This window comes from Staurois parvus, unplaced genomic scaffold, assembly GCF_062004578.1.
Source record: "Staurois parvus isolate SC_StPar_1 unplaced genomic scaffold, SC_StPar_1.0 ptg000657l, whole genome shotgun sequence".
In the NCBI taxonomy this organism is placed as follows: Eukaryota; Metazoa; Chordata; class Amphibia; order Anura; family Ranidae; genus Staurois; species Staurois parvus.
The window spans coordinates 5,959,866-5,975,561 of record NW_028318453.1 but is presented as its reverse complement, the minus strand read 5'-3'; the positions used below and the strand labels follow the sequence as shown (position 1 = coordinate 5,975,561).

The window sequence follows — 15,696 nt, the reverse complement described above, 5'->3', positions numbered from 1 at the left end:
TGGCTAAGCTAATCACATAGTACAGGTAGCCAGGTACCATGTGATTGCTGTGGGCCAATCACAGATAACAACAGTAAGCAAGCTGTTCATGAATGGAAAGCCATTCATAACAGGTTGCTTACATTGTTATCATGTGATTGCTATGACCAATCATCAGTAACCAGTAATCGGGTATCAGTTGTGTTCGGTGGACACAGTGGTCACAGGAGGGGCTCCTAAACCGGAGCAGGCTCAATCACATATATATAGGTATGACTGAGCCTCCATGTGCCACCACATTTTGTAGATTTATTTATGGTGTAAAAGGGTTAGGACCTCTCAGTTTTTTACTTTCATCTATAGGCCTGTTAGAGAGATTTCTCACTTACTGTCTTGGTGATCAAAGTGAAAGTAAGGAATATTTTATAATGAAGACACAGACAGCAAGAAAACATTCACAAAAGTTTTCACCCTTGCCCACACTACTTTTAAAAGTTTTATTAACATGTGCAAGCCTGTAGGAGAGCATCTATTTGCTTCCTGTCTTGTCAAGTAAAGAAAGATCTCCCCAATGATAGAAACATCAATGAAAATATTATATGGATTCTTAATTAAAAACCCTAAATTTAAAAAAAAAATAGGTGTATTTCTCACTCATACTATAAAAGGACTCTGTAAATACACAAATAAAGCAACCATTTGTGGCAGTCCGCCTACCACCCCACAGGTCCATGCCTCCTACCTTTAGGTTTTGGGCCTCATAAAACACTAACTGGCACCCTGCTCATTTACATGTTGGTCTGTAAATGGTGAGCAAATTAATGCCTCCTGGGATATGCAATGTTGGAATTTCAGGAGGCATTACTTTCTTCCATTCATAGGACAACATATAAACATATGTGGCACCAGATGTCTGTTTCAGCTTGCGCCAGCTACAAGAACCAGGTAAAGACAGCTGGCTCCTTATGATATAAATAAAATGGTAGTGCTTGACAGGAGCTTCTAATAAAGTTAAGCAATCCCCTGTATTCATCATGTCAGGGTTGTCTAAAAGAGAGAGGTTCTTCATGCACAGCCAAAGGGGGATTAACAAGTTCTGCAGGACAAAGCAATGGTCCAGGCACACCTTTGAAAGGCAAGACACACCTGCCTTTTCTTCCAGCAGTGGGCATGCTATACTGCCAGAGCATGTGCAGGAGTTTGTGGAGTGGCTAGCAAAGCCTTCCTCTTCCCATGCAGAGAGCAGCACGTTTTGATCAATTGAGAATGCACCCTTTTCCATCACAGCTAATTTTGGAGTCAGATTAAATATTTCAGCACAAAATGAGTAATTGCTGATGGAGGATGCTGAAGATTACTTGTTATTGGATGTTTTGGAAGCATAATTACTGCAACATCAGTGGCCTCAAGCAATGAGGTGGAAGTCTGACAAGGGGTTTGAGAAGCTTACCTTACAAATTATGATCATTGCAAATCAAGCAGGGAAGAGGGTTATCGTACGGTCATGCCGACTAGGGCCAAGAGTAGTTGTGACCCTCACTATAAGTCTCCTAACCCCACTCCACTGTTTCTAGCATCATCCTCCATCAGGTGTCTCCCCCCCAGCTTTTGGAGCCAGTTTGTCTTCACAGCTGTTTCATTTCCAGCTGGTAGACTCTGCCCCTTCTCACCACTGGCATGTGGAAGATAATGTCTCCTGGGCCACACGGTCAGTGACAGGGTTCACATGAACACAGAAAGATAGTCTAGAAAGTATGGTACATCTATTTTACTACACACTGGAAAAAATTGCTGATGGTTCAGAAGGATGAGTACAAAGGTGGTTCCACCCCATATCATGTACCTTAATGATGATGACAGCTCAGTCACCTTTACCCCCTCCTCCTCCTCAATAGCTTTATCTGGTTACTTATCATGAACCACCAGGGTCTCCCAAGTGACCAAGGGCTTATGCAATGACCGAGGCAAAATTCTGCTACACTCTTTTGCAGCTGATATACCTGGGAGACAGAAGCTACACTGACCAGTGTAAGGTGGCTAACCACATGCCAGCTTCTGCCAAGCAGGGTCATATGTGTCAGTGGCACCAACCTGCTGTCCATTCTTCAGCAAGAAAACTTCATGCATGTATAGCACATCCACTCCATCCGATGGTGCAACAGTTCCTGGTTAGGTATCTTGGCTTTTGTGATGTCCTGCAGCATGTCAGAAGTATGTGTGGGCAGTTAGGGCAGTCATACCCAGCGAGTGTTCAACTGGCTGAAATGCAGTGGCAACACAAGCTGCTTGCCTAGCAAAACACCCACTTGCTACAACACAGAGTTGGCCATGGTACCATGACTGCAACTGCAACAGTAGATAATCATTGAATATTTTGTGTGAGTACAGGACAGAGACAGGCTCTAGGGATCTTGGGTTTCTTGGTCTTTAAATGCAAGTCAAGCATCAACATGAAATTCACTTAACTCCAGAAAATATAACAGAAAAGTCTGCTTATCTTCAGCACAAACAGCATAAAGAAAACATAAAGAAAAATAAAGTTCATAGACGGGATTCACCTCATGGTTAGCTCAGTCAAACTCCGGCTGTTTGGCAGCTCCCAGCACACATGCAGCACTCCAACATGTCTCTCTCAAAACTCCTACTCTCCACACCTGACATTCAGACCATTCTGTTTTTGTGCTGCATCCTGGAGGCTGCTTAACCCCTTAGTGATTGGAGTTCCCATAGTCAGGAGTGGAGGTTCTTTTCCCACCTGAATGTCACTCCAAACATTCCCAAAATATATCTCTGCTAATACAAAGAGAACTGTGAGTCAGTCCTCTCCTCTGCATGGCTACCCCGGAATACCTCACACATGACGGGTGAGACCCCTGAGTATAGGGGTTAAGGGGACCATAACCCAAATATTGTGGCCACATAGCGCCCATCTAGGACCCATCCCTGGTGTCCTGTACATATCCCCCCCCCCCCGGCCACAACGCAGAGGTGTTGGAGGCACCATTTGGCATCAGACAATGAACTTGGGAGAAGGCATCAGCATTTTACTGCTGTCTCCCTCCTGTGCTCTACTCCAAAGTTGAACTCCTGGAGAGAAAGAAACCATATTGTCACCATGACATTGGCATGCTTGTTTTGTCTCATCCAGGTCACCTAGCAAAAAGTACCACAATGAGTACAGAGCCCATTTAATGGTGAGACACTCTCGCTCCACCACAGCATAGTTTTTCTCTGCCGCCGTCAGTTTCCTACTGAGAAAAACTACTGGGTGCTTTTCCCCATTGACCACTTGAGACAAGCCCGCTCCTAAGCCCTCACTTGAGGCAAGTGGTTAAAAAAAACATTTTTGTAGTGGAACATTTTTCCCATTGTGGTGCCCAACTTCACATACCCTTTGTTTGACAAACCCTTGGCTATTATCTTTTAAAATGGGCACAATTTGTTTTCAGGAATTGTCCCCCATTGACGTCACCGAGGTTTGAATTAAAGTGGTTCTAATGGCAGAAGGTTTTTTACCGAATGCAATCTCTACATTAAAGTAAAAATCCTTCCACTGTGTCTCTCCTTCTCCCTTAACGCTTACCTGACATCACTCTTGATCCTGCGTTGTCCCCACCGGAAGCCCTGCTATATACAGAGCCATCTTACCAGATGCTCATGGGGCACCATCAGGGCTGGCAATGATCTAGACTAGAGGAATGTAATATGGAGGTCAGGTGGCATGGTAACTGTTACTGCATTGCACACAAGCAACTTTAGTTTTGTTAGCAGCAGGTCTGACTAAGAGGGTGCCGGCATCACCTACTGCCTGCCATCTCCAAGCCGTCACCTTTGATCATTGCCGTATGCATGTCTCGGCAGCTCCTTAGCAGTGCTAATAATGTAAAAGTCAAATATTTACAGTATAGTGAATTTTCATATAGTAAATTTCATACAATGAAATAAAAGTGAAAGAAACAAATAAATAATAAAATAATATAAATTATTTAAAGTGTTCATGTGAAACATAAATTACAAATTCATATTGCAATTAGAGTCCTTTCTTCTCCAAAAGTAAGTATACATAAAGTGTCAAGTGTGATCTATGTTGCAACAATGCACCAAGATGTGAGAAAACTCCACCACCTCCACATATAGATGTAAAGGGCCTCTTACCAGACCAGGTGAACCATAAAATTATAAATGGTCATAAGCACTCTGCTCAAAGATGTGCAATCACAACTTCACCATAGCAGGCCAGTAACCATAATAGATGATATTCCAAAACAGACGGACCACTAGAGGGTGAAATAATGGCGTTCTGCGTCCGAATAGAGCATCCCTGTTAAAGCCTCTAGTCTGTAATCGCTTTACTGCCTCTCTGCCTTGGCCCCGTCCTATCCGGGTTGACGGGCATGAGGAGTATGAGGTGAGCCGCATCCTGGACTCTCAATTGGTCCATTTGTCAGGTGCAGTTCCTGGTCCATTGGCGCGGTTATGGTCCCGAGGAGCGTTCCTGGGTTCCTTCCGCAGATGTTCATGCTCCGGCCCTCCTCCGCGCTTTTCATGCCCGCTTTCCCCAGAAGCCTTATGTTGAGCAGCGGAGGGGCCCTTGAGGAGGAGGTACTGTCAAGGTCCTACCTTTCCTCAGGATTTGTGCTGCTCCATGTGCTGGCATCCATCTTGGGTGTCTGCTAAGCATTGTGGGATCCATTATGCTCTCAGTCCTCTGCAGCTCCTCCCAGGAGGGTGCGGCCTATCACATTTAAGTCTGTCGGTTGCAGACGTTATTTGCATTCGTGTCCTGTATGTTGCATTGCAGCAAGCTCTTGTTTGGCTCTCGTTGCTCTCCTGGAAACCGACTCGGCTTTGACAAAGACTCCTCTTGCTCTGACCCTTGCCGCAGCTGGGGCTATTCGGGGGTCGCGACCTGGTCTCAGGCTGCATCAAGTCCATCCCCACCATCAGGGACCCTGGTGAAAGGCAGCCTGGGGCTTAGACTCCACGCCCTGAGGGACTCCGGTCTGTGGGTCACCAGAGGCTGTTGCCAGTCAGTGCATGACCTTACCATAAAGCCTGCCTGATCATTCCACCGCTCCAGCCCTGACACAATGACCGTGATATCAATAAATGAAAAATAAAGAAAACGCATATGTGAAGTATGCCCAAAAAAGCTCTTTATTCCTTAAACTGAAAGTTCACATCCAAATAAGTAAGATGCAAAATAAAAAGCACTGTGCTTACATGAACAATGGAGTGGCAAGCTGATGGCTCCAACATGGAAAGACAATCAACTTGGCCGGCAACACATCACTGCTCTACTGACTGACCTAATTCTCTGCACTACTGTCACCATCTCTGCAATGCTGTCTTCATCGACTACCCTACAAACTGTCACCATCCTTTGCACTACTAACTGTCATCATCCACTGCCTAACTGTCATCACCCACTATCATACTAGCTGTCACCATCCTCTGCACTACTGTCACCATCCATTGCCTTACTGACAACATCCACTGTCTTACTAACTGACACCATCCACAGCCCTACTGTCACAATCCTCTGTCCTACTGACTGACACTGTCTACTGTTCTACTGACCCCATCCTCTGTCATACTGACCCCTATAATCTGCCCTACAAACAGCTGACTCCTTTACTCTGCATTACCTATTACTGACCTCTATACCCCGCCCTGCATTAAGGCCTGAAACTCGGCATTCACCAACGTTAACTTTTAAAGTAGGCTTAAGTTTACATTGACATTAGTTTTATAATAATTTTTCTAAGTTTTCTGCGTGTCATCTAGTTAGACCTTGCTAGTTAATTTCTTTTAAAAAAAAAAGGAATTATACATTTCTTTCATGTTGTTCAGGTAGATACCCACTTCTCAAAGGTTGCCTACCCCTGCTCTAATATCTGCATTACCCCAACTACAACCGTATGCATCGCACACGGTTGTCGGTTGTGGGAAAGTTGCAGCGCAGACCCTTTTATTTGAATGGGTTGTGTTTGGTGAGTGGTAGTGCAGGCTTGTGGGGGCCCCAGTGCATTATTATGCCCAGGGGCCCATGATGATATTAAGATGGCCCTTCTGCTATGGACACACACAGCCTGGCTTGGGAGCGCTCCTGGATGAATGTTCCCATAGCATGCAGCTTGCTATGGCAGCCAAGATCATCGGCAGGGGACCCCAGAGGAGGTGGTTTCGAGTCCACTTGTGCAATACCAGTGCACAGAAAAAGTAAGTTTATTATTTTAATTAAAAAATGTAGCTTTCCAAACACTTTCAAGTAATTTCCAGAATTTACAGAGTTCAACAAATGGCCTGTGCATGGAAACTAGACAATTGCTCATCATTACTTCTTATCATTGAAACAAAAGTAACTTTTTCTAACAATTGATGGTTTTCTCTTTTCTAAGGAGCTCTTACTACATGTGCGATGCATACATCTGACAGACAAATCACAATGCATACCAAACAGCATGCTAGCTAGTATGGTGGCCATCATCTGCATATGCTTTCAATTTCTAAATATGTTTTCAAGTTCTAAACATAATACATACAAAAAAAAAATGAAATCCAGTCCAACTCTCCAATGTGCTTCCAGTCTAACTGCATTACAGTAATAAATAACAAGGGTTCAATTGGACTTTAATGTAAAAAGGCGCATTAAACAGGCAAATATGCCTCCATCCTCTTAATTCTTTTTATATGTTTCTGCTGTTCACAAACATAACAATAAAAATTATGATTATTATCTATGGGCAGCACAGTGGCTAAATGGTTAGCACTTCCACCTGGCAGTACTAGGGTCATTGGTTCAAATCCCAGCCACAGCACCTCCTGCCTGGAGTTTGCATGCTCTCCCTATGCCTGCGTGGGTTTCCTCTGATTACTCCGGTTTCCTCCCACACTCCAAAGATATGCTGGTAGATGAATTGGCTCCTGTCTAAATTGTCCCTAGTATGTGTATGTATGAATGTGAGTTAAGGACCTTAGATTGTACACCCCTTAAGGGTTAGGAACTGAACTGAATGTACAATATATATGTAAAGCGCTGTGTAAATTGACAGCACTATATAAGTACCTGAAATAAATAAATGTAATTAAAGTCATAAATTAACAGCTATAACATAAAGCATATTTAATGGACTCTAAGTATGACTGCACTTAAAACAAAATGGTTAACTTTGTTAATGTCAAATTTTAGGTATTGTAGCAAGACATTCAATGGCGTCATATCCAAGAATGAACCTCTAAACGTATAATTACTGTGGAAGTGCTATTATATTTTTTGGTAAAGATTATTGTGTAGAAATTCTTGGCATACAAGAAACATGTCAAGAAAGTAAAAAAGGTTTAAAAATTAATAGTTATAGAATCTCTGAGTTATGCCCAGCGTGAAGAATGCTTTCTGAACAAACTATTTATAAATGATCCCAAAAACTAAAGCCTCTGATTAAAAATGCTGGCATTTGGCACCTTCATGCTCAAAGCAATCTGCAGCGAAATAGGGCAACCTTGATCTTCTTTGCCAAGGTTCATTTTATAAAGTTAATTCTAGATTACTAAGTAGAAAAGCTTGTCAGAATAGGGTGAGGTGGGCCAAAAGAAACCAAAAAGCTTTCCATTAAAACAATGGAAAGTACAGTAAACATGGGGTGGCCGTTACTAACTACTTGTCTTTTAAATGCTTGCTGCTTGACAGTGTTTACTGATCACAAAGATGTAAAGTCATCAGCACCCCAAATAGACATGTGTCACTTGTGTATTGTGAAGACAGCTTCACATAAAGCATCAGTCAGTTTGAACTGTCAGTTTCTTATGCCTTATGTGAGTCTATGCTGTCACAATAAACACATGAAAGGCATCTATTTGGATGCTGATGACTTTGCATCTTGTACAGTGGGGATCGAAAGTTTGGGCACCCCAGCTAAAAATTTGTATTAATGTGCATAAAGAAGCCAAGGAAAGATGGAAAAATCTCCAAAAGGCATCAAATTACAGATTAGACATTCTTATAATATGTCAACAAAAGTTAGAAAAGAACCTCTGTCCAACTGTTAAGCATGGGGTTGGATCAATCATGCTTTGGGGTTGTGTTGCAGCCAGTGGCACAGGGAAGATCTCACGAGTAGAAGGAAAAATAGATTCAATAAAATTTCCGCAAATTTTGGATGGTAACTTGATGCCATCTGTGAAAAAGCTGAAGTTAAAGAGAGGATAGCTTCTACAAATGGATAATGATCCTAAACACACCTCGAAATCCACGGGGGATTACATCAAGAGGTGTAAACTGAAGGTTTTGCCATGGCCTTCACAATCTCCTGACCTCAACATAATTGAAAATCTATGGATAGACCTTAAAAGAGCAGTGCGTGACAGACAGCCCAGAAATCTCAAAGAACTGGAAGACTTTTGTAAGGAAGAATGGGCAAAGATACATCAAACAAGAATTGAAAGACTCTTGGTTGGCTACAAAAAGTGTTTACAAGCTGTGATACTTGCCAAAGGGGGCAGTACAAGATATTAACTCTGCAGGGTGCCCAAACTTTTGCAGATGCCATTTTTTTGTTTTCTGTTATTTTGAAAGTGTAAATGATGGAAATAAAATCTAACTTTTGTTGACATATTATAAGAATGTCTAATCTGTAATTTGATGCCTTTTGGAGATTTTTCCATCTTTCCTTGGCTTCTTTATGCACATTAATACAAATTTTTAGCGGGGGTGCCCAAACTTTCGATCCCCACTGTATTTTCTTCTGGCACAGCACCATCTGTGGCATTCACTTTGGGCAGCTGTCATGACAAGGTCAAGTTCTGTGAGGTGGGCAGCTTCTGTTTGAACTTTATGGAGTTATGCTGATCATACATTAGACTACTGAATAGAAACACACAGATAAGAACATCTGATTATACTGTCGCTTTCCCGATCTGAATACTTGCTCCAGGTATGTCTCCTAGAAAGTACTGAGGACAGTGGCTCTAAATATCAAACAGCCTACTAACATTTTAGAGAAGAAGGTCAGAAGAAAAGGTATTTAAATGTCAATACAAATGAAAAAACCAGGGGTTTATTCCTCATTTTAGGGTAGTAAGTATAGATATGCAAGTCATTCCTTCATGTTCCTGTATTTAAATGTGCGTCCAGAACAACTTGTGCATAGCTCCAATACAGGTTCAATTCATAGAGAATTTTATTTCGGCCTGAATACAGTTGGTTTGAGAATTTGGTCACACATAAATGCAAGGTATAGACAAATGACTTTATAGTATGGGGATTGGGGGGGACCCAGATAGATTAATAAGTCAATTTAGGTTGATGTGGAAGCACAACTAGCACAACAACTAATGGGAACACACAAAAGGATGACAAGAAATACTATATGACCAACAGAAGCAATTCTTAACAGTGGCAAAACAGTTTATAGTGATCTCCTTTTTGCAGTCGGTTTAATTAATGTTAATCTCAAAACAGAGTGCACAATAACACTTCAAAACCAAAACTCCACCTTTTAAAGAGGGAGTTGTTATGTTGTTATGAAATAAAAATGACAGTGCCATATTTCAGAGACAGTAGCCATATGTATAGTACAATGGCTGGAGCATATGTAAGCATCTTGACTGGGCTGAAATTTAAGATGAGGAACTTTTTTCATGAAAAAAGATTCAAGCATATTATTTTAGAGACTGCAGCTAGAATTATTGTGCAGGCTCGCTGCACATTATGTAAGTAATTTTGCCAGGCTGCAATTGGAGGGGGGTCAAGGCAAGTTTTATAATAAAACTAAAAGTAGAGTATATTATTTCAGAGACAACAGCTAGAAATATTATACAGATTTGCTACACATCATGTAAGCAGTTTAACTAGGCTACAATTGAAGAGGGAGCAACCAGAAGTCACGCCATCCAGAACAACTTTTGCATAGGTCAGGTACAGGTTAAATTCACAGAGCCATTTATATGAGCCTGTATACAGTTGGTATGAGCATTTTGTCACACATAAATGCAAGGTATGTACAAATTACATTATAATATGGGGAATGAGAGGACCCAGCTAGATTACCAAATCAACTTTAGTTGAAGTGAAAGCACAACAGCTAATCTGAACACACAAAAGGCTAACACAAGGAGTCCTATACAACCAATGGAAGCAATTAAGGAGAGGTATAGAAGATTCAGGCTGATCATTAATCACATCTTCATACTTACCAGAATTGAGAAGAATGATAGATTTCAAACAGATAAACTCCTCCCCACGGAGCCTCATCATCCGGAAACGTGTAGCTGTAGTGACCAGCATATCAAAAATCTCAACCAAACCTTCCACACAACGCCCCTGGTTCCTGCATAAAAGTATAATCAGAAACTGAATTTGTGCTGGATATATATGAATGTAACAGCATATGTGACTATACATTTCTTCCAACCAGTGTTAATTACAAACTAGGTGCTAAATTGTATGTTGTCATACATATGATGTCATATTTAGATGAATATTCTTCATATATATTACAAACAATGACATTGTGCACATTATTAGAAAATATTCTTTCACCCGCCATCACAATATACCGGCTTTACCTATATCATTGTAAGAGTCATTGGAGTGGCTGAAAAGCTGCCCTAATCACTTCTACACATGGAACAGAGCCAGTAGAGTCAATTTAAACAAGCTCATAGCTCCAATAGGAGAAAACAATCTTTTTTTAACACTTATGACTGCCATGATGTGTACTACACATCAATGGCTGTCTATAAGAGGTACATCCATGATGGGTAGTATGCGTCTATTGGCAGTCAGGGGGAAAAAATAATAAGTAATAAGTGAAATATGTGTGCTGAAAATGCTATTTCCCAAAGACTTGTTTAAAAAAGCCTTCTATTTCAAATGGTAGTTCAAGAGGAAATGTATACAAAAAGAGCAGATTAGTCATCGTTTATGAAACAGCACAGACTAAAGTTTCAATCATAAATACGTAGGAAAGTAGAAAAGTAGGCAGTGACTGCCGTGCTCTCTCTTTAGGTTGTCCATGGCGCTCTGGCAATTGTCATGTATTAAATGTTTATTTCTAAAACATATTGTAAAATGCAGATATATTTAAAAAAAAATTAAAATAAAACTGACCCATGATCATCATTAATTGCCATCAACATACAACACTATTAAACGAATGATTATGAAAGAGGTCTAAGGCAATGTGTGAAGTTTTAGAAAAAGGTTTGTTTGAAGTTCCAAATTGTAGGCTGTGATTAACACAGCCAGTGACAGATCACGCCGCTGTGTGGCCCCATGACCATGTGAGCCGCACCTTCTGACAGGACATTGTATGACGTCCACTCAGAAGGAGGAGCGTCCAGCCCTGCCATCAATCTGCTATAGGCCGGGTGGGACACTCCTCCTTCTGAGTAGATGTCTTATGACATCCTATCAGAAGGTGCTGCTCAAACGGGACACAGCCGATGACAGATTACTACACCGGCCCACTGCCAGTGTCATGTGACCGCTCTGGCCAATCACAGCAGATCACATGACAATTGTATACAATGGATGGCTTCCTTTCATGCCATCCATTGTATACAATTGTGTTGTTAGCTGTGATTGGTCACATGGTACAGACAGGGCCAATCACAGCCCATATGTACCATGTGATGAGCTTTGCCCAATCACAGCTAATCACAACAAAAGACTGAATGAAACAGTTTCATTCAGTAAAATTGGTTGCTAATATCAATAAAGTACACTATATTGCCAAAAGTATTGGGACACCTGCCTTTACAGGCACATGATATTTAATGGCATCCAAGTCTTAGTCTGCAGGGTTCATTATTGAGTTGGCCCACCCTTTGCAGCTATAGCAGCTTCAACTCTTCTGGGAAGGCTGTCCACAAGGTTTAGGAGTGTGTCTATGGGAATGCCTGACTATTCTTCCAGAGCTGCAATTGTGAGGTCAGGCACTGATTCTAGAAAAGAAGGCCTGGCTCGTAGTCTCTGCTCTAATTCATCCCAAAGGTGTTCTATTGGGTTGAGGTGCAGGCCAGTCAAGTTCCTCCAACCCATACCCGCTCATCCATGTCTTTATAGAACTTGCTTTGTGCACTGGCACGCAGTCATGTTGGAACTGGAAGGGGCCATCCCAAAACTGTTTCCACAAAGTTGAGAGCATGAAATTATCCAAAATGTTTTAGTAGGCTGACGTCTTAAGAGTTCCCTTCACTGTATCTAAGGGGCCAAGCCCAACCCCTGAAAAACAACCATACACCATAATCCCCCCTCCACCAAACTTTACACTTGGTACAATGCAATCAGGCAAGTACTGTTCTAACAGTTGAACATGGAACATTTAGTAGCAAGGAAATTTCATGGACGGACTTATTGCACAGGTGGCAATCATGGTACCACACTTGAATTCACTGAGCTCCTGAGAGCGACTCTTTCTTTCACAAATGTTTGTAGAAGCAGTCTGCATGCCTAGGTGCTTGATTTTATACACCTGTGGCCATGGAGGTGATTGGAACACCTAAATCCAATGATTTGGAGGGGTGCCCTAATATAGTGTATATTAGTATTAGCAATCATAATGTGTAAAAAAAAAAAAAAAATCCTGATCACTTGCCCAGAGTAACATTGTATTGCTCTGCTCACAGTGTGTTGAAACAAAATAGTACAAAAAATATAATAAAAAAGAAAAATAATATAGAAAGAATTGAAAAAAATTTAATTTTTTTTTACATACTGTCACCAGTCAGTGTTCCTGATCACCACCACCCCAGTTATATGATAACACTGTACTGGACTGGTGACAATATGCACACAAAAAAATAAATGTGAATTTTTTTACATTTTTACATTTTCCAAAAAATTGTGACAAAAAATTACAACTTCAAAAAACTTGCCATACCTCTTACTAAATACCTTGGAGTGTCTATTTTCCAAAAATGGGTCATTTTGGGGTGTTTGTACTAACCTGGCATTTTCGGGCCTCAAGAAATCAGATGGGCCGTCAGTACATCAGGATTGATCGATTGTCAGATATATATACCATGGTTTGTGGACTCTATAACTTTCCTACAGACTAAATAATATACACTAATTTGGGGTATTTTCACTGAAGAAATGTAGCAGAATACATTTTGACCTAAATTTATGAAGAAAGGTTATTTATTTGCATAATTCTATAACAGAAACAAAGAAAAACATGTATTTTTTTTCAAAAGTTTCCTTTTTTTATTTAGCAAAAAAAAAAAGCTCAGTGGTGAATAAATACCATGAAAAGAAAGTTCTATTTGTGTGAAAAAAATGATAACTTTTTTTATGGGCACAGTGTTGCATGATCACGACAACACTGAAAGCTGAACATTAGCCTGGGCAGGAAAGGAGTAAAAGTGCCCGGTATTGAAGTGGTTAAAGTGAATGAAGAGCCAAAACATTTTTTTGGATAGAGTGATGGGAGATTGGAAGCTATGTCAGGTTTCTATTGCTGTCTGTGTCCTTGCTAGAGAGATTCACCCTGTCTATTTGTCTTGGTAGCCACTGTCACTGGAACTGAAAGTATGGGAAAATCTAACATTTTGAGTTGCCACTGAAACATTAATAGAGGGGAAGACTTTTTAATGAAGCATTTGTTCTGGTGACAACTAAGTCAATCCAAAAGGGAATTTAAGGCACTTTGGAAAGATTTGTTCTCGCTTCCTGTTGTGTCTACCATCTGGTAGGATGTTAAAATGTTACTAAACCCACAACAGTAAAATCAGTCTGTATATGCAGTAAAGCATACTTGTTATACTCACTGTGGAACCTAAAGGGTTAATCCTCTGCATTGTGTAAAAATGCTGTTTGATCCTGTCTCTGATCCTCCCCTTCTTTCAGTGCTCTCCTCTTATCTCCTTATCACATATTGTGTGGGGTCACTCGGCACATGCTCAATTTGGTGTGTATTGCTAGTGAGTTTTTTTTTTTTCTTGGGAGAGTGCATGTGATCAGCACAGAACCAATCAGCGTTGTACAGACAGAGGTCAGGGGTCCTGCATCTTTCTAGAGCAGAATGAAAACTCCTCCTACAAGCTTTAACATGTGCTTAGCTGGGCACTGATAGAAGTTACAAGACTGCTCTAACTGCTGATGAGAAAAGATATTTAGCAGTTTATATTTTCTAAAATAATTGCAATTCCATGTTCTGTGTACTGTGGGAGACCAGATATAGTGAATGCAGGGTCCTGGGTTTAGTAACACTTTAAATATTCCTTACTCTTTCCACAATGAAAGAAAAAGTTTTGGCTTTAGATAAACTAAAATCTGAAATTCAAGAACAAAGATAATGGACCTGAACTTTGAAATAGAACATTTCAGCCAGACTTTAAATGAAAGAACATTCAGCCAGACTTTAAATGAAAGTATTAAAATCTGTACTAAGGCTGTGTAGTGCCTTGGTCCTTCTGTGCCCCACATATAATAGTTTAACACATTTGTTTACTTTCTGCTTGATGTTTGGTCCATATGCCTGCCTACATAGATCTTCATGCCATGTCACATCTATGGTCCTTCACTATGAATTATTTTACATACAGACATGCATATTAATCTTTTTTTTAATTTCCCCCACTTAGAAATAGATGTTAGTAGGTGAGAAACATTCTTTTCCCAGTCCAGTAATTGACTGTTAAAGAAGTCTGTTCAGGCAGGGGGTATGTTTTCTGCTCCAAGGTGCATTGTTATAGTTCACTTACTGTGACCAACCTTTCTGCTATAAAATGTAGATTTCAAAATAACAGTTATTCTAGCATAAATTAAGTTTATAAAGCACCTCGGCATGTTTCTTTAACCCCCTTTATTAGAGACATTTCCCAAGATCTACTGTATGTTACAAAGAAAATATAAATCTTAACAGATATATTGTTTTTGTTAAGAATTCCTATAATGAATACAAAATAGTAAAGCAAAACTAAAATGATTTGGGGCAAAAGTTATTTCTTCCGTTGTGATCATTAAATAAAAAAATGTTCCACTTTCATTGAAAAGTGGTTTCCTTGCTTCAGACCCCATCTGTGTAATAGCAAGAAGGCATGCCCTACTTTCCACAATCCACTTGTAAGAAACAGTAGGACTTTCTGCCAATGTTGCAGATGTAGACTAATTCCCTTCTTTGAGTCATTGAGTGCTTATAGATGGAGATGTTTTTCACAATTAAGCAGCCTAAAGCTGCCCTCTGACTTCTGACAATAAACCATTCTTGCAACTATTCACTAAATATACACTGACAAATCAGTTTTCCCATGTAGAGGAAATGCCATTAAAATTGTATTACAACTTCTGTCACACATTCATTACTTGCTTTACTGTGCCCTTTATAGAAGGTTTAGTCCATCTATACCTAATTTGACTTTTGCAGAGCAGCCATCTGGTTAAATTATTGAAAGTGTGCCTATTGGTACATATGACAAATTCAGTTGTACTTGAAGGAAAAAAACCCTAGCATCTGTGATCAGTGGAAGGACAACATGCCCCAGTGTCGGTGATCACTTGAAGGAAAGCATGATTTGGCATCAGTGGGCAGTGGTAGGAAATAATTCTAGAACAGCAATGGTAAGTTTGAGTTGAAAATTCCCTAGCATTCCTGGGCTAAAGAATTCCCCCTTGTTTTCAGTGAGAGGAGAAACTGCCCCAGCATCAGTGGTCAGTGGGAGGAAAAATCCTACAGCATAGGTGGTCAGTTCGACGTAAAGATTCTCCAGGAA

The 15,696-nt window shown here is 40.5% G+C and overlaps 1 protein-coding gene across 1 annotated transcript in view; it reads right to left on the bottom strand.

Moving 5' to 3' along the window:
* ESR1 (estrogen receptor 1) overlaps window positions 1-15,696 on the bottom strand; it is a 125,556-nt gene that overhangs the window by 11,902 nt on the left and 97,958 nt on the right. Inside the window, exon 5 of the mRNA XM_089694284.1 lies at window positions 10,174-10,307. Within this exon, the coding sequence (XP_089550410.1) occupies window positions 10,174-10,307 (134 nt within the window). The remainder of the gene's footprint in view (window positions 1-10,173; window positions 10,308-15,696) is intronic.